This window comes from Acanthaster planci, linkage group LG11 (assembly GCF_054643075.1).
Source record: "Acanthaster planci isolate LZ-2023a linkage group LG11, COTS_SCS, whole genome shotgun sequence".
In the NCBI taxonomy this organism is placed as follows: Eukaryota; Metazoa; Echinodermata; class Asteroidea; order Valvatida; family Acanthasteridae; genus Acanthaster; species Acanthaster planci.
Genome location: NC_141787.1, coordinates 2,825,790 through 2,844,577, shown reverse-complemented (window position 1 = coordinate 2,844,577; position 18,788 = coordinate 2,825,790). Strand labels below are relative to the sequence as shown.

Genomic DNA, 18,788 nt, shown 5'->3' with positions numbered 1-18,788 from the left:
GTTAAAAATTCCAAAAAATGAATTTTGAATAGATGTCTGTGGCGAAGTTTGTCGAATCGCCTGAAAATTGATGTAGATGATCATCTTTACCCTGTCAACACGTGTGAAGTTTGGGGCTGATGACGTCATCAGACCGGAAGTTACAATAAAAACTTATTTTACTCTTCAAAATTCGGTAAAAAATCAACCACAAGAGATATAAGCATGAATTGTGCATGAGATGACAGCTAAAACATGGGAGTCAGCTGCATGAAGTGCATAACTGGTGCACTTTTTCACACATAAAGCACCGCCGACAAAAACCCCCTTACAATATAAAATCCAACTCGAAAATCCCGTTTCGCATGCTGTGCATATGCTACTGTGTGTGTGGACGCCCTATATCTGCCTGCAACATAGACGGCGCACAGTGCGTAGGGCATATACTCTGGACTTGGCAAAATGCCGACCACGTGCTGCGAAGAGCAGATCGCATTGTATGGAACACCAAAAGAAACAAGTGTTTATCATATCTAATCTGTGAATTTTCAGCGATAAGTATAATGTTTTGTATTGTATATTGTATTGTGCATGTCTTATTGGGTTGAAACCTTGCAGGTTGTCAGGAAGGGAAGGTTTACAAACGGAAATTGACCTCAGGTGATGACAATACCATCAGCAGACGAGTCGCGTGACATTAAAGGTGCATCCCTTCAAGCCCTATGTCTCCTAAAGTACATGTCCCAGTGGGTTGAAACTTTGCAGATACCTGGAAGGTCATGTGCGATAGATGAAAATTGACCTCATGGGATAATGATGTCATCAGTCAGATGGCAAGTCATGTGACATGAAAAATGCATCATTTATAGCCTTATGTCTCCAAAAGTACATGTTCCAGCGTGTTGAAAGTTAGCAGATATCTGGAGGGAATGCATGACAAAAATTGACCTCATGGGCCGGTGACGTTATCAGTAGACAAGTCATGTGACATTAAAGGTGCATCTTTTCAAGCTGTATATCTCCTAAAGTGATTGTCCCAGAAGGTTGTAACTTTGCAGATATGCAATCACGACTATAACATTTTTATTGAAAAGTGAAAAAGCCCTATGCTCTGTTGCAAACAGACATAGAAGCTCTCATTTGCTTCTTCTTCTTCTGCTCAAAAGCCCCTTCATTTTCTACACGTTTTTTGTCGACGACACTTTAGTGCTTTTGCAACTTTGGATCTTCATCAAACTTATACCTATGAAGAACCCCTATGCATAGATGGTCCTAGAAACATGGAGTCATGATGACGCCATCAAGTGATTTATTATTGATTTTTACATATTTATTTTAGCCCATTGACTTTCTACACGTTTTCAAGGCACAATTTGGGTTACTTTGAGATCCTCAATCGTCATCAAAGTTACAACAGCTGGCAAAGACCATGATGCAAAATAATTGCCTAATTTATGACGTCATAACCATATTTTATATTGATTTTTGAATGTTTAATATTTCCCCATATGTTTTGTACATGTTTTTTCAACAGCCAGACTTCGATACTCTTATAGGTCTGACTGGTTATATATTAGGTGGTTGCTTTTAGACAACAAGCTAGAGAAGGTTCAAGAAGAAGATCGTCACAATGATGTCATTATATGTCACGTGATTTGACATTAAATCTTTAAACTTCAAAGCCTCATATCTCCTAAAGGAAATGTTCAATTGAGTTGAAACCTTGCAGATACAGTAAAATCTCAATATTCGAAGTTTAGGGGAATGGATGAAAAGTTTGAGTTATCCGACGTTCGAGTTATCGAAAGTTACACGCTTCAGTGCACATGTAACCTTATTGGCTTAAGGCAGTTGGCCTACAAGCGGAGTCGAGCACGAAGTGGATTTTAGGCTATCCCTACTGTACAAATTTTCCTCAATCATCATCATTAAACATGCTTTTTGTGGTACATTAATAAACAATAAATCAATGAAGTTATGTACCAGTACCTGTGTCTACGTCTTGAGAATTCATTCATTTGCTTTGCGTGATAGGGCTGTTACCGCATAATGCAGCGCGCGGGCCAGTCGGTCAGGGTTTCCGTGCTGGGTCACGTGAAACATGTACAAAGCGCTTAAGGGCGCATCATTTGTGCCTGATTTATTTTACAGTTGCGGTTGATGCCCACCCAGTGCATGTCAACGTGACAATGCCAGCCTGTGTACATGCTCAGCTCATTAAAGAAAAGCAGTGAACGTGACAGTAATGACTCATAATGAATGTTGTTTTTTTTTTTAATTGGCCTGCCAAAACTTCGGGATAGGCGGCTTTAGTGGTATTGACGTTTCAGATAACGGATAGTTTATTTTACGTAAAGGCCTATTCTTTTGTTGGGAATACAGAAAGACGTCGAGGTAAACGGAGTTCGACTTATCGAGATTTTACTGTATCTTCAAAAGGGAGTGCTCTAGAGGTATATTGACCTTATGTGAGATGACGTCATCAGGAGACAAGTCACGTGACATTAAAAGTACACTCTTTAAGGCCCTATATCTACCGAAGTACATGTCCGATCAGGTTCAAATCTTGCAGATATTTTAAAAAGGGAGTGCTTTAGAGGAATATTGACCTAATCTGATGATGACTTCATCAGGAGACAAGTCACGTGACATTAAAGGTGCACTGTTTAAAGCCCTATTTCTCCTGAAGTACATGCTCTATCAGGTTGAAACTTTGCTGATAACTTGAAAGAGAGGTGCTATATACAAACACTGATTTGATGTGATGATGCCTTAGTTGTTTAAATGTACAAAAAGAATGCAAAAAGCCCTCTGGTCTGTTGTCAAACAGACAGATAAGCTCTCGTTTCTTTTCCTTTCGTTTTAATGTACTAACACATTTATGCGTGAATGCTCCCATTTCAACATGAATCCCTATCCTGGGCTGAATTATAGCAGACATGTAGTTTTCCATTATTTTTGAAAATGGACAATGAAGATACAGATATTATGAGTTTTCTAGAATTAGTTCAGTTCTTCTGGCTGTGGTTGATGATAGCCTTACCGGTGCACTAAACACTGGTAAGCCATAGCCAAAACTCTTCATTCAGACATAGTGATCAGATTGTTGATAGCTTTCAAGTGAGCGAAGGTCAGCGGGTCACTTGTGTCACTTATGCAAACTGGTGGCACTGGAGGTATTGACTGCTGGCAGTGAGACATTGCGGGCCACTTGATGCTAGTGACTTGAGCCTTTACTTGTGTGTTAACCCTGAATGAGTGTAGTCCATTTTTGTAAAGCAATCTCTCAATTTTTCAATCTCAACACATGGGGTCTGCTCCAACTGACTCCATTTCAGCAAGCACAGTTCAAGTTTGCAAAACCAAATGTTTGAAAAAAAGGATTTTTTTTCTGACTGAGGCATGCTAAAGATGATGACTTACCTTGGGTCCAACAATTCCCTCCGGTCCCCTTGGTCCAGATGGTCCCTGTACACCCTAAACAGCAACATAAACAGAAAAAAGAATGTGAATTGTCTTAGGGTTGGGCATGTATTTCTTAGAAAATGAAATGAACACTGATACTTATAATTCAGCATTTATAATGGGTAGGTTGATCAAGTAACATGCAGTTCATGACTTATGAGTTCAAGTTTAGATCTGTTGCAATTGTGACATTATAGTAAATGCATTTATCAGTGGAAACAATAAAAACAAGTGGCATGACTTTGTGGCATCCTATTAATCAAGGATGCATTTTAATGGGTGTAGGAAATGCCTCATTGTCATCAATATAAGGGAATTGCCAGTTCACAACAGCAAACAATGGAACCAGGAATTTAATATTGTGATGTTTAAACACTGTAGTTCTATGTGACAGTCACTGAATTTATCAGCAGTCCTTCAATTTACAGACCCAAGGTGCCTGGTGGCAAATGTTAATGGTGAGGAAGAGTATACTTACACGATCTCCCTTGAGACCAATGTCTCCTTTCAAGCCAGGAATACCCTCTCTTCCCTAGGGAATAAGCAAAACATGACACTAAATAAATTTCTTAAAAAGCTCAAATGTCATTTTTGAAAATTTATGCTTTTCTAATTGGTTGAACTTTTGATCAAGCTAATTTGTTTTTCCTACTTATTCCGACTTTTCACAAACATTCTAGCTAGCCCTCAAAACGTAATTACACAACATAGCCACAGCAGCGGGCCACAAGTGTCAAAAAGGTCTTTACAAAGTACCTTTTCCACAGTAAAAATAATGTTTTGAGGAAAATTAAAAACTTACCAATGATCCCTTTGAGCCAGGAACACCTCTTAAACCAGTCGCACCTTTCACTCCCCTTGGACCTGAGAAACCCTGCAAACCTTGCGGTCCCATTGGTCCCTACATAACAGAGCATGAAGGCCAAAAAGCGTAACCATCTACTCTGAATCAAGAACAGGTCAATTATACTGACAAATACTAATGTAGGCCTTCCAAAGCTCTGTGTTGCAGGGTAACATGCAATCAAAATTACTTGTAAACAAACACAAATTTACTTTACATGGCCCTAATTGTATTGTTAGCAACGCATAACAGTTGAGAAACAAGATAGGTTTTGGCATGCTTGGGTGACCCAACGTTGTAACTATCTTTAATTAACTGTATGTGGAAAAAGCTCTCATTTGTGTTGTTAAATGAATGTATATATTGATGGTTCATGTGGAGTCTTTTGGGAGTGTCAGCTACCACAGGTCAATCCCGAAGAGTGTAATACCGATTATCAACTTAGTGTTCTCGCCAGGGCATTATAGCATGGGGGACGCTGAAGTTTTGGGCCATGGCACTAAAATTCGGCTGTGACGCTAAAAACTTGGTCATGACGTGAAACATCTGGCCTCGAAGATAACTCTTTTTTTGCAGGAAATTTCTTCCGAAACTTGAGTGTGGCTAGAAATTACAACCCTAAGCCACGTAAATGTACAAAAAGATACAGAACTATTGGCAAAAGTGCACCAAAAACCAGGAACAAAGTTGCATCCGCCAGGACGGTGCATGTATTTTGGCACAGTGTCAATTTTGGCAATAGACGCCTCTATTACGCACAGGACATGTCGTGGACAAACTTTGCAGTGAAGAAAAAAGAAACCATGTGCTGTGTAAGCTGCATGATATGAAGGAGACTGGTTCCCTGTTGCTCTGCAGCAATGTGTTGACCCCACAATACATGGATATCATGAGCCAGACTTCCACACAAGATCTCAGTCAGTCACGAAAATATGCTGTGGTATTGTTCGCGCTGTACGTGTACATTTCCGTACATTGAAAAGATAAAATGATATCCAAAAAAATGCTGCTGAAATTCCACATAATGTTCACAGTATTTCATTTCCTTCCTCCTGTATTTTGTTTTTGCTAAGCACGATTTTTGTAAGTGCACATACAGTAGATCATAAAGATTTTCAACAAATAAGCACATAACTAAACCCCCAAAATGTACGGCTTGAGTTCTTCCAAATGGAGGGCAATGTGTGCTGTGTGCTATGAGCAAAACATTGTTATTTTTCTGCAGCAAAAGAGAAAATTATACAAAAACTGGAGCAAAATGTATTTAATTTCTTCTTGATAAATGTAATGGCTGCCAGGCACTTATCCCGGTAGCTAGAGCTGTGAACACAATAACTTTTAATGTGTTACATAAGTGTTTGAACAGCGCCACCGCGTGAAAAATAATGGCCAGTCCCCCACTTGTCAACCCCCTCTTCCACTGCTTATGGGAGCTCACACCCTGCACTAACATAAAAAGCTGGTGACAACACTCTCAACTCTGATGAATCTTTAAGATGAAATGGATTAACTAATTGGACGAGTTTTGTTTACTTAGTTGTCTATGCCATCCACAGAAATTTTTTTATTAAAATCAATAAAAACGTAAAAATGTCTTCAATTTTTCTGCTAAATGTTGGACTCTGGAGAGTAAAAATGAATTGACAAAAAAATGTGATGACAAAAGAGCCATTTATTCCACTTTTCATTACCTCATCTCCTTTTGGTCCAGCAGGCCCATCTTGACCAGGAAAGCCCTGAGAGAGTATGTAGCAAATGCACACATTATAAAGGGTTGAAACAGCAAAAAGGTTAAATTCTTAACAAGGTCTATCTCAGCAATAATAATTTTACGTAAAATGATAATTATTGTGACTGAGGGCATAAATATTTACTTGGCAGGTCTTAAATGTTCATTGAAGACTGGATCAGGAGAGTGGCGAGTACTGCGATGAGAAGGTCCACAGCAAGCTGGAGCTTCATCAACCATTTAAGAACGGCTATGTGATAGGCTTTTGACCAACAGGAATGCCTAAACTGTCTCAAGTATTTGTGAATGTGGAGAAAACTTTTTGGATTTTGTGCTACCATGCTATGCACATTTGGCACACACAGTTCAATAATGTGATTGACAATAGATTTACAATACATGCAGTGCGCCACCAACAGGTTGCCACAGAGAGGTAAATTTTCAAGTTTACAGTCGACAAAAGCATGACTGCCTTGCTGCGATTTGTATTTGAGCTTATGTCAGTTGACACTTGGGGGAATTTTTTGATAGGCTGGGACATTTCATGCATAAGAAAGAATATAACTTCCCAATCAAGGTGTTCCACATGTTCAGTCACTGCCAGGATGTACGGTACAGTGCTGATTCACGACAGGTGAATTGTGAATTTCCTCAGGAATTTCAAAAAGGTTTTGACTATATATACAAGACAGATTTCACTAAAAACAGTTAACAAGTCAAAGAGTTAATACTCACTGGAGGGCCATCAGTCCCAGGTACACCTGGCACCCCTGGCTTGCCAACTGGTCCTTGGACCCCAGGGGGACCCATGGAACCCTGAGGTCCCATTGAACCCTTAAAAAGAATTTAAAATCAGATGTAAATAACACAATACAATGGCAGATTGGTAAAAAGTTGAAAAACTTTCTGCCATACTGCCAATGATTATAAAAAATATAATAACGATGACAATTTCTCTTTTTACAACATAATGTTTTGAAAAGGTGCCAATGTAAAAATCAAAGGAGACTGCCAAGCAATACCAGACACGCAAGCTGTAAGTGACCAGACCAGACCAAACTAAACCAAACCAACATGAAGAAAGAGGGGTCCTACAAGGATTGCTCAAAACACCAACTCATAATCACACTTGTCATTTGTAAAGATTGATATCATGCACATGAAAGTTAACGGCTGTCAACTGAGACTAAGAAACAGGCTGTAAAAATGGATTCCGTTCCACCAACGCTGGAAATACTTTTCGAATGTATAAATGTTAGGTTCTGTACATCCAAAACATTCTGTCAAAGTTCTCCCAAAAATCCTGCAGTTTTTAGTAATTATATTTCCAAAGTCTGCCACAGTCTTGTATGCACAATACATGTGTATACACTTCTAAGGCTTTGTGTGGGCACTTCCACCTTCAAAATTAGAAAACTGTGATTATGTCAAACTTTCAATATTATAAATTTTGATTTGTATTATGAATACATGTATATATGACAAATGAAGAAAAGACAGCACATGATTTTTGTCAGTTGACACCACAGAAAGATTTTATTATCTTTTTTCTAAAAGATTTTTGATCTGGTAGACACCACTATTGTTCTTCTGATCTCAAAATATTTCATGATCTGGCTAATTACAATAAAAAATGCAAAAGGAGAGTCATTTGATTTTGTTCAGTACAGACAATGGGGGGCTATGATATCCAAAATGTAAAATGAAAATGTCATGAGTTACTGACAGCAGGGGAAATACATGGACAAAACTTCATTCAATGTACTCATCAGGTAATTATGTTTCCAAGGCCCCCTTTGTTAGAGCCAATCATTTTGTCCTAAAAATGGCTTCCAATTCCAAATTGAATGACTTTGGTGTGATTATCCAAACTAAGGACATACGATTATGAAACAAAGCATTGAGAAAAATGTTCCAAAAACGTTAATCTCACTGGTTAGTTAAATTGATTTTCAAAAGAGCACATTTAAATTTGATGTAATGCTATCTGTATAAATAAAATGGCATAATGCAAAGGTAAAGGAAACAGCTCTAATGAACAGGACAGCTAGGAAGCCAGATACTTTGTGCTTCTTTGAAAAGACAACTGTGAAGAGGGCTGCGAACTGGAACATTTTCTCATTAATGTCCATTAAAAATCATCAATCACAGATGACAGTGCACATAGAGGTGGGAGCATCTGTACAAGTTTCTAAGTCAGACTGTTGGTTAATAAGTCAGATGTGTCGGTTGATAAGTCAGATGTGTTGGTTGATAAATCATCCTCCGAAGTGTCCACAGATTTCGTCACACTTTTTGAAGGCAATGTGGAGGAGTTGACAATCTCACACTTGTTTCTCCAGAAAGGTTTGTGAGGGCAGAGCTCAGGATAATCTCTCTTGAGCCAGTACTTCAACTTGTCACTTCTGCATTAGACGAAATAGTTAAAATTAGATGGGTGAAAACAAGAGTTACCGTGGAACGACTGGAGCAGAATAATGAGTGAATTTATGAGATAGATCATGCACATGATCCTTCAACAGCTCATTTTACCTTCCATTATTGATGTCCATGTATAAATATTATTAGCTTGAGAGTAGGAATCACAGACTGCCTATGCAACACCTTCTCTTCACAGACTGCCTATGCAACACCTTCTCTTCACGGACTGCCAATGGAACACTTTCTCTTCACGGACTGCCAATGGAACACTTTCTCTTCACGGACTGCCTATGCAACACCTTCTCTTCACGGACTGCCTATGCAACACCTTCTCTTCACAGACTGCCTATGCAACACCTTCTCTTCACGGACTGCCTATGCAACACCTTCTCTTCACAGACTGCCTATGCAACACCTTCTCTTCACGGACTGCCTATGCAACACCTTCTCTTCACAGACTGCCTATGCAACAACTTCTCTTCACGGACTGCCAATGCAGCACCTTCTCTTCACAGACTGCCTATGCAGCACCTTCTCTTCACAGACTGCCTATGCAGCACCTTCTCTTCACAGACTGCCTATGCAGCACCTTCTCTTCACAGACTGCCTATGCAACACCTTCTCTTCACAGACTGCCTATGCAACACCTTCTCTTCACAGACTGCCTATGCAACACCTACTCTTTCAAAATGCAATGTCAACAGTCGATTTGAACATTTTATAAAGAGTCAATTTTGTAAGCACTGGACAATTTGACTAACTGTCAATCTATCATACCAGTGTGATTGAAGGTCAGTTCCCTGTCATGCTTCTTGATCACTCTCATAAACAGATGATCAATCTTCAACATACTCATGATTTCCTGGCCATCAATCACTATCTCTGTTGAACATCTCGTAGGCCTCTAGGTGCTCCATCTGAAGTTCACTCCTTCAATTCAATCAGACAGTAAACTACACTTTTTATACAGGTCACTTCATCCAAACAGACTTTCCCATCACACCCCTTGGAACCTATTTTGAGAAAATGGAAGAGAAAAATAGGAAAGAGTGGCTTGACCTTACTGTGGCAATTATGCTTGTACAATTCTTTTGCTCTCTGCTGCTTGACAAAGCATTCCTGGAAAAGAAATTTAAAAGAAAATACAATTTAAACCATCTTGCTTATGCTCGTAATCTTACAAGCATTTTGTTAAATGCTATTTGTTGCCAGACATTTTGGCATAATTGTCTGCACCGTCTCTGTTATCAGTCCACAGAAAGGCTGCTTCTAAATGTAGACCAGTAATCAGGGCTTTTCGTGTCATCTGTCAATGCTTGGATCCTGGATGGATATATAAAAACAGCTTTCAAATTTTCTAACGTTTCACCCACTGACATCCGCTACATTTTATGAACTGGAATTCAACCAGCACGTTAATTACCTATGCGACCAGCCATTCCCAGGTTATCATTTCAAGGGCATTTAAGGGTGTCAGTGGGTGAAACTTTAAAATGTCAGTGGATGAAACTTTGACAAAGCTATTTCTATATACATGTACATAAATCCATATCCAGCCCCCAAGAGAAGAGCCATGTTTACAGGTCTACTGCTTAATGGTGCCAGCTCTGATTAGATTGAGTCACACTTATGAATATTTTTACATGTAATTTTCAGTCAGCATATTTCCCTATAATCTGTTAATCCCACTAGGTGGCCTGCTAGTACCTCTCTTTTATGAACTTTGGATTGGTCCAACCAAGACCCAATGACCCATAGACCTTTCCTGTGAAATATGTAAATTAGACAGACACAAGCGCGTCCGTCAAAACCATCAGCAGTGTAGGAGAACTACTGTATTTGTGATCTGGTGCGTTGAAGGTCAATCAAAACCACATTACAGCCTCTGTCCGATACTTCAGCATGCTCTTCTCGAAACCAAGCATGCCAAGTAAAGTTTTCAGCGTCCTGAAGTTGGAAAGTAACAATTCCTTATCTTTGAAGTTTGGCACGCTCAAACTATACTAGTATAGAAACAGCGTGTGTATACTTACAGTTGCGCGCATGGGGATTTGTATTGTTACGTCATGGTAGTTTTAACTTTACAGCAACTTTGCCAACCAGTGGTATTATAATGCGCATGCCTTATTTGCATATTTCATGGGAAAGGTCCATTCATTGAGTCCAAGTTACTAGAAGTAGCTTCAATGGTAGGCACGATGGGCTAAAATCAAAATAACAACATACATGTAGACCTAAATTACTATTAATTTTCAAAAGCTACTTCAATCAACATGCCCTTGCCTGATTGCAATGTAATTGTAATGCAGCTTACCTCCATCAGAGTCTAGATCTAGCCCAGAGTTTCTTAAGGGAAGAAGATGAAACTTCAAAGGGAGAATCTTTGTGTAACTTTCGTTTTCTAGCAGTATTCAGGCATTTAAAGACTTCGGTACTCCACATGCCGGTAGCCTGTCCCGTGAAAACCAATGTACGTGTAATTTATATGCTTCGCCATAGGCATGATAGGCACAGTCTGTGCATAGCGCGAGTAGTCCCTCGTGATTGTGCTCGGTTTGTTTGGAGATCTCACGATCTCTGCCGCATAAATCAAGCCACTCTTTTAACATGAAGTGAACCTTTGCCATCGGGCATTCGTAAGGGTTTTTCTCTTTGAAATTTGACCGATTCTACAGGCATCAAACACCTGAAATTTCTTTGATGTTGACGTTCAGGCACATGTCATCCGCAGTGCAGGATGTTGCCATGTTTACTACTTTGTGTCCTGACCCACGATCAACGACCTTTGTTTCGGTCTCGGATTGGACAATTTGCATCACGTGGTCAGATTACATCATTCGCGAACGACTTTTAAATGCGGCGAATTTTGCACATTGAGCTTCCCTGACGGCAAAATAGTTTGCTCTTTCCACCAGTATTATTAAAAAACCGCAGGATAACATGTGGAGAACTTTTGCACTTGTCATCTCTGGTAATTTACGTACTTGACTCTGTTCAGGAAATCTATTCCTGCAATTGCTGGAACAAAATGAAAGAATTTAGTGGTTCGACTGACCGCCTATTAACAAAGGGATGTCATTCAGACCTTGAAAAGATGCACCAGGTGCCAAATGTAATGAGTAACAGTGTAATATGGTAACAAGTGATGCAATAATTTTGACATATGATGAAAACATTATGGTGATTAGAATGGCATTTGTTGTGGCCTTACATAAGCCTAAAACATCATGCAAATTTAGAATTTTTACAAAATAATAATTTCAATAATTAAATGCAGCGTAGAACTGCTTGAAACTGCTTGATGGAAATAGTTTGACTTGTCTGAAGGTACCCAATTCAGTTTGCATTTTTTAAAGTAGCAAACAAAGAGAACTACTCAATGGTTGACTGCAAACATAATAAGAGTACACATTGTTGAAACCAGGAAACAAGACAGAGACTTTCAGAAAACAACTTACAGCTGCCCCTTGCTTGCCTGGCATACCAGGATTCCCAGGCATGCCAGCAATGCCCATGGCACCCTTTGGACCAAAAGGACCAGGTTCACCTATAGCTCCCTGCAAGAACAAAAATAAGAAAATCAAAGAAGCATAGAAAACAGGAAATACGTCTCAAGCCTAACTGGATAAATATTCTGATTGTTGTTTAAGCACTTTCAATTAGAAGTACATTTCATTATATTACACAAGAACAGAGTACCAGGGAGGTGCAGGTTTGAAAAAAGTGTGGGTGTGGGGTAAGGCTTGATCCAAGTGCATGTCAAACTCTTCGTAATACTTCAGTATATATGCAGCAACGTTGGTTTGAAAGGTTAACATGTAGACCTATCCAATATAATCAACATTATGCCATCAAATTACATCAGAAAACAATATTAGAGAACTATTATTGACAAACTTGTGTAGTGAATAAAGTTTACTTTGAGTTTAGGCATGACAGAACATTAAGAATAGCAGTTTCTCAACTCACCGGCATTCCCATGGGGCCAGGCATACCTCTTGGACCGGGCTGGCCAGCTATACCTGGTGCGCCAGTCATTCCGTAATCTCCTGGCTCACCATCGTCACCCTGTAGTCACAACATCACTTTAAGTCTTCAAATATTTATTAACCCCCCCACACACAGACACTTAAGTTACATACCTAGTGTGGACATTCCCTTAATTTTGTGCAATTAAAAAAACTCAGTAAAATATACTCATTTTTTCTTGACCTAGGAACACAATTTTCAGCTGGATTTTATAAAATATTTCCTTGACTGTTCCTCTTCCTTTTACGACAGATGGTCCTAACCCCCAAATGCATCTAAATTTCTTTTTCAGAGAAGAGGAAACGTCCTGTGGAAATGGGTACATCCACAGAACGTCTTCCCTTCCTGCATTCTTGTGAACATCTGCTGTTCACAAGTCCATAATAGGTATGTATTAAGGTTATAATAAGGTTTTAATACCACAGTTCCACACAAAAAACAGAAAACCACAAACAAAAAAGCCTGGGGAAAAATTGTTAATTCCAGGGATAACTCAAAGTGATACCCCAAGGTGTTACATTTTTTAAAGCCAAAGAATGATTTGTTCCTTGTAGAGATTAATGAACTTCAATAACTTTGATTTAAAATATTTAAATGATGTTTTGTAAAAGAAACTCACCAGTTCTCCTTTCTGACCTTCTGGTCCCCTCTCACCTTTGAACCCTGGTCTTCCCTGAAGGTTTTCAAAAGATATGGGGAAAAATGAAAGCTCAGCATCTAGACAATCTGGATCCTCTTTGATCTGATTGCAGGATGGCAAATGGAAGAGTAAAGTGAGACAATAGACATAAAGGACATATTAGAGGGAAACATGTACATGTACATGTATTTAGTGGCCAATTCCAACAGACTATGTCTTGGCTATGCAAAGCGAAGTTCCACCAAACATTGAGCAGACTGATGTTTAGACCAGAGAAATGATGGCCATTTTTATCTTTAATCATAATTTTGTTCAGTTTCGTTTCATCCCATGTTTCAGAGACTATTCATTCATTTCGAGGTTTCAAAACTCTTTTGTAACTGCAACATTTGTATATTTACAATTTGAGCTACTAAAAAATCATCTTTAAGGGAGCAAATTCTTCTAACAAACCCCAATTTCTTAAAAGTGATGTAGTGTTCAAGATGCTCATAATTTTTTCTAAACCTGTTCCACATGAGGCAAACAAAAAGGTTAAGAATGAAGGTCAAGTTTTATCAGCATCAATACATCAACAACAAACACCTATGTGTGCACTTCTCATGTCATTCTGAAGTTTGTCCAGCACTAAAAATTTTTTTTCAGTGCTAATGTTACATTTGTTATAATCAAATCAGGTTGTTGTTAAATACTGCTACCTCTGTGCACAGTCACAAGTTTGTTTTCAAATGAGGGATACTAATGTCATATGTCAAATCAACCATTGGCACTAACTGATGAAAAGACAAACACGGTGTTGGGAGTTTCTTACCCGAGCCCCTTTCACACCAGGGAGACCTGGTAGTCCATCATAGCCTCGATCACCCTGAAAATCAGTTACAAAACACAGGCAATCACAACTATTTGTAGGGTTTCGACCTGCTGAAAAGAATTTTTTTTTTTCATGGCACAATGATTTTGCAAGTCAATTAGTTTTTCAACTTGACATGTGACACACACAAGAAGACTGCAGTCAGTCTTGTATAAACTGCACCAAATATGTATGAACCTTCGTGCGCACATGGTGTTGTCACGGTGTTGTCATGGTATTTGTCCCACCAAAGGGATGTTAGTGTCCAAGGAAAACTACCTATATTTTGTTCCAGCACAAGGTAGTCACTGCTCCATTATGAGCAAGGCTAAAAAACGGGGGAAAAAAAGTAAAACTAGAATGGCGAAGCTGCCATGGCTCACTGCTTCACAGGAATCTAATCTTTTTACTGCAAAACTAATTCATGTTAATAGACATCCAAGCAAATTATAAGTGGCGCTGCTAAATTAAACTAGGTAATCATACTAACCAAGTGGAAGCTTTGCCACAATTGTTAAAAACAGTGAGTACCGGTACAGAAAAATGGACTGATGCACGACTGCATCATGGATATAAAAAATGGCACATTAAGGATTCTTCCACATCCCATCATCCCATCCATCTCCTCCTCTGCCCCCGAACCAAACTGGCCGGCTGGACTGCTGGACAGACAGACAGAAATCGGTATTGCATAGGCTCACATCAGATTTGCAACTCATCAAAAAGACGGCTGATTCATAGCATTCTTTCACATTTTGATTATGTTTGTACATCAAGAATCTAATGTTATACCCAACAGATAACACAAATTCTGTTTTACTTGAAAATATGCCTGATATCCAGTCAGTCCTAACATGGTGTAATTGAATGTGTTGTTGGAACATGGACATTTATTGGTTACTGAAAAAAAATTCTTGTTAACAGCTTGGTCCTTCCGGTGCAATCTGCTTACAGTTTCTATGAGCATCATGTTCTCAAATGGCACTAACATGTTCAGTTCATGTATGTCAATAGCCCCACTCTCATCATGTTGCCTAGTATACAATACCTACACAAATCCATGTCATCTTACTGGAGGATCGTTACCATATATCATTGAATTATTTGTTCTATTCCCCGTTAAATGGAACTTCATTCCAATTCACCGGTTCCTGCCCCCATTTCATATATTTCATTTCCAGTAAGAAAGAGGAAAAATGCTAGATGTTATTATTCAAGGGCCGTTTGCTCTCCTAAAAGAAGAAGATTATGAAGAATTTGCATAAAGCAAACACACAAAGTGAATATTTCACATTTATGCAATGGTAACAGTTTCATTCAGTGACAGATAGAATGTTCCATTCCAATAATAATGGCAAAACATTCATTATTTGTATGCTATTTCTTCGGGTGGCCAAAACTTGGGGAAATGTCATCTTTGGTTGGTAACACATTTTGCCTCAACATACACATTAGGCCTATAACTTTTAAAGATGGCTGTATTTTTGTTTTTAGTAGAACAAACAAACCAGCAGATCACGTACTTTGAATCCTTGAATTCCTGGAGGTCCCCGAGGTCCATCTTTCCCTGATCGTCCCTGTAAACATTTGAGCAAATCAGGATTTTCTGGTAAAGTATTTGTTTTGTTTTGAACATACAAAATCTCAAATGAAACAGGATTAAGTGAAAGGTCTGATGTGAAATACTCACAGCTAGAAACACAATGTGCTAAAGGGCAGCAAGTGACTAGTACATATTATTGTTAGTATTCCGTATATGATGAGCAGAAATCAGGGCAAAGAATTACAACTCAAGGATCTCTTTCAAACTAATTAGGATAGAAAACTTTACAGGACCTAGAATTTTGACAATCATGTTTATTCTGTATTTGAAAGCAAATATTGAATGATAGGAGGAGTGAGAAGAGTTCATCCAATGATACGAAGGGAATAAAAATTCAAATCCATAACTGGAATATTGGTTGTAGTCAGAGGCACAATTTAGATATGAAAATAGTAAAGGAGCATGTTGCATCGCCTACTGATCATTCTAAACCAATGACTACTGCACGAAACATGGCACTCACCCTTTTGCCATCCCTGCCACGTTCCCCAGAAATGCCTGGTAGTCCACGAGGACCCAGATCACCAGAACTCCCTGGATCACCCTTTGGACCCTCTAAACCTGGAGGGCCCTGCATGTCAGGCAATGAAACAAACAACATTAACCACTTCGGACCGGGGCATTTTGCAACGTTGAGGATGCTGGGCCGGCATGACTATCATTTTTTCTGTTTTCAAAATCCTTCAACAATTCGTCATTCCATTTAACAGTCGTTTATAGCCGAACGGAGTAATCTTCAGGCACTACTCTAAGTTGACAGGTGACCTTCATTGACACCCGAATATTTCAGCCAGGCCTGCAGCCTTGTAAACAGAGCCCAGATTGTGCGGTGTCACACAGCTGTCTTTTGTTCACGAACCTGGCTCAGTGCACTGCTGACCTCTTTTCAATAGGGGCCAGATTAGCATGCAGCGGTGCTGTGTGGCTCATCGCTGCGGTGGTGGAGAGCTTTTGTCCCCGGTGGTAATCCGCTTGCTCTAAATACCCCAAACCCTGGTATACGGTTTCAAAAAAATGCTGGATTATCACCACTTTTGAGGGCGAAAAATTCCGGTCATGCCCAGCAGCCTGGTCTTTTGTTCGGAGTACGGTCTTTTGTTACAGGGCCCTGTTTCCTTTGTCCGAGTTCGGAGACCCCGGCCACACATATAAACCACACGGCTCCGATCCCGGAGTCCCCGGCTGGTAGTGGTTAACATGTGATTTGGTAACAATTCATCTATATTACTGGGCTTACATGACAATATTTTATAACAAGACAGTTTGGTATTTCAAAAAGGCAGGATCTATCAAGAACAAAGCACAAGAGCTCTAATATGTCTAGCGCATGTGAATTAGCTTTCAGCCATACTGATTGGAACTCAACGTTATTGAATGGCCTCTGATACATCATTTTGGGCATGCATTATTGGAAAACCCAAGGAGCTCATTTACACTCCCAGATTTGGCCATTTATATTAACTCAGACAGCTTCATAATTTGTTGTATTGTGTTCTGTTAGAACACTATAATGTAGTATTATTATTGTATGCATTGTTGTGATGGTGACAGATGCAATCTTGGGTTTTTTGCAGGACACTTGTGGTGGCAGTGGGGGGGGGAGCAGACCCCCCTGCTTTTTCAACAGAGGGAAGACATGGCTCCTCCACTTTTTACAGATCCTTCAATAAAATGGGGCATAATGCATCAGCCGATTAATGGCCAATGCCTGATGGTCTCACAACTGAACCCCACTCCACCGTTGGCAGGAAATGGGATTTTGAGAAGGATTCTAGTCCTAATGATTTATGGTTTGGGCTTATTACAATCCAGAGCTTTAACAAATCGAGGGCAAGACTGAGAACACTTATTATTCATGGCTTTAGACCAATCAGAGCATAGCTTTGGAACCCACTGCTGCTTTTGAGGGAAAAATACATTATTTGGGCTCAAACTGGCAAGTTTCAAAGTGAGTAAATAACCATTTTTGGAGCCACTTACATTTTTTACAGTGCTAACGACAACTTTTCCTTGCCTAATTGCTCAGGATTATAGCCAAAGTTGGTAAATATTTACTATTTGGTGACACTTGCGGCTGGAACCCTATTAATGCATGCCTTGTTGTGTCACAGTGTTTTGAGCAAACTACATGGCAGCAATGAACTAGTTTACTCTTTGAGCAACTTTGAAGTGGAAACAGCTAAGGATAATGTATTGAGCTTAACACAGATCAAACAGATCAAATTTGGAATGGCCTAGACTAAATTCAGTCTATTTTTTGTCTGATTTGAGTTTTTGGTATCTCTAACCTTGTAAGGAAAACTACAATAAAAATATAAACTAACCTAAAAATTCTTAGTGTTCAATAAGAGTCCTATCGTGAGATTTTGGATATCATGGACAGGTTTTGGTAATTCCACATGTCAGTAGAACCTGGTCATGCTGTTACTGACCTCATTGTTATCCGTAATTCATTCATTCAATCAAAGGTAATTGTACTGCCCATTACTCCCCCCCCCTTCATTTTTAAAAAAATGGTTTTTTTACTAATTACAAGATGTTGTTGACAGCATGGCCAACTTTCATAATCAATTTAAAGAGAATTTTATGCAAATGTGAGTGCACGGTGAGCATGTGGAAGTGTGGACTGAAAGACCTACTTGTTCAAATCTCATCTGCTCTTGACTGGTTTACAGACTTACCGTTGGTCCTGCTCTGCCTTCAAGACCTCGTGGTCCACGTTCTCCTCTCATGGCAAACTAAACAAACCGACAATGAGATGGAGGGTAAAATGTGGACTGGAAGAGGCCACTTTAGGTGACTATGATGGATCTTCCCTTTTCCTAGCCTTTCAAAATTTAGTTAAAATGAACCAAGAAAGTAAACTTGATAACTGCCATGCCTTACAGCATATGGTAACAGTTTTTTCTTACCGACATGCCTCCTCAACTTCAAATTTTGGTTGTGAGTTTGCTTAAGGCCAGTTTTCACCACTAGAGTCTTAAAAACATAAAAATCCTATTATCACAGGGACAATACATTCTGCAGTCCAGTTTTTAACAAAGGAACATACCCTTCAGATATGATTTAAGTGAAAATTTTAAATCTTTAAATCTTTATATCTTGAAGAGAATGAATATCATTAAACTTCATTACATTTTAACTTGATTAAAAAAATTGTAATATAGTTTGTGAACATTTAGACTCTCAGGAAATGTCTGTTTAATGACTGAAAGGGAGCAATATGTA

At 39.1% G+C, this 18,788-nt stretch overlaps 1 protein-coding gene and 1 long non-coding RNA gene across 4 annotated transcripts in view; both read right to left on the bottom strand.

Annotated features, from left to right (window-relative positions):
* The window catches only part of LOC110990209 (uncharacterized), a 126,841-nt gene that overhangs the window by 59,583 nt on the left and 48,470 nt on the right, over window positions 1–18,788 (bottom strand). For all 3 annotated transcript variants that reach the window (XM_087142940.1, XM_087142941.1, XM_087142942.1), the window contains 12 exons: window positions 18,242–18,298; window positions 16,024–16,131; window positions 15,481–15,534; window positions 13,919–13,972; window positions 13,087–13,140; window positions 12,408–12,506; window positions 11,897–11,995; window positions 6,753–6,851; window positions 5,980–6,024; window positions 4,247–4,345; window positions 3,923–3,976; window positions 3,403–3,456 (listed from right to left, as the gene is read on the bottom strand). In XM_087142940.1, the coding sequence (XP_086999066.1) occupies window positions 3,403–3,456; window positions 3,923–3,976; window positions 4,247–4,345; window positions 5,980–6,024; window positions 6,753–6,851; window positions 11,897–11,995; window positions 12,408–12,506; window positions 13,087–13,140; window positions 13,919–13,972; window positions 15,481–15,534; window positions 16,024–16,131; window positions 18,242–18,298 (876 nt within the window). The remainder of the gene's footprint in view (window positions 1–3,402; window positions 3,457–3,922; window positions 3,977–4,246; window positions 4,346–5,979; window positions 6,025–6,752; window positions 6,852–11,896; window positions 11,996–12,407; window positions 12,507–13,086; window positions 13,141–13,918; window positions 13,973–15,480; window positions 15,535–16,023; window positions 16,132–18,241; window positions 18,299–18,788) is intronic.
* Window positions 6,852–11,884, bottom strand: LOC147797251 (uncharacterized). Its single transcript, XR_015427127.1, has 2 exons — window positions 9,216–11,884; window positions 6,852–8,422 (listed from the first exon to the last, which is right to left on the bottom strand). It is a non-coding gene; the product is annotated as an uncharacterized LOC147797251 (long non-coding RNA).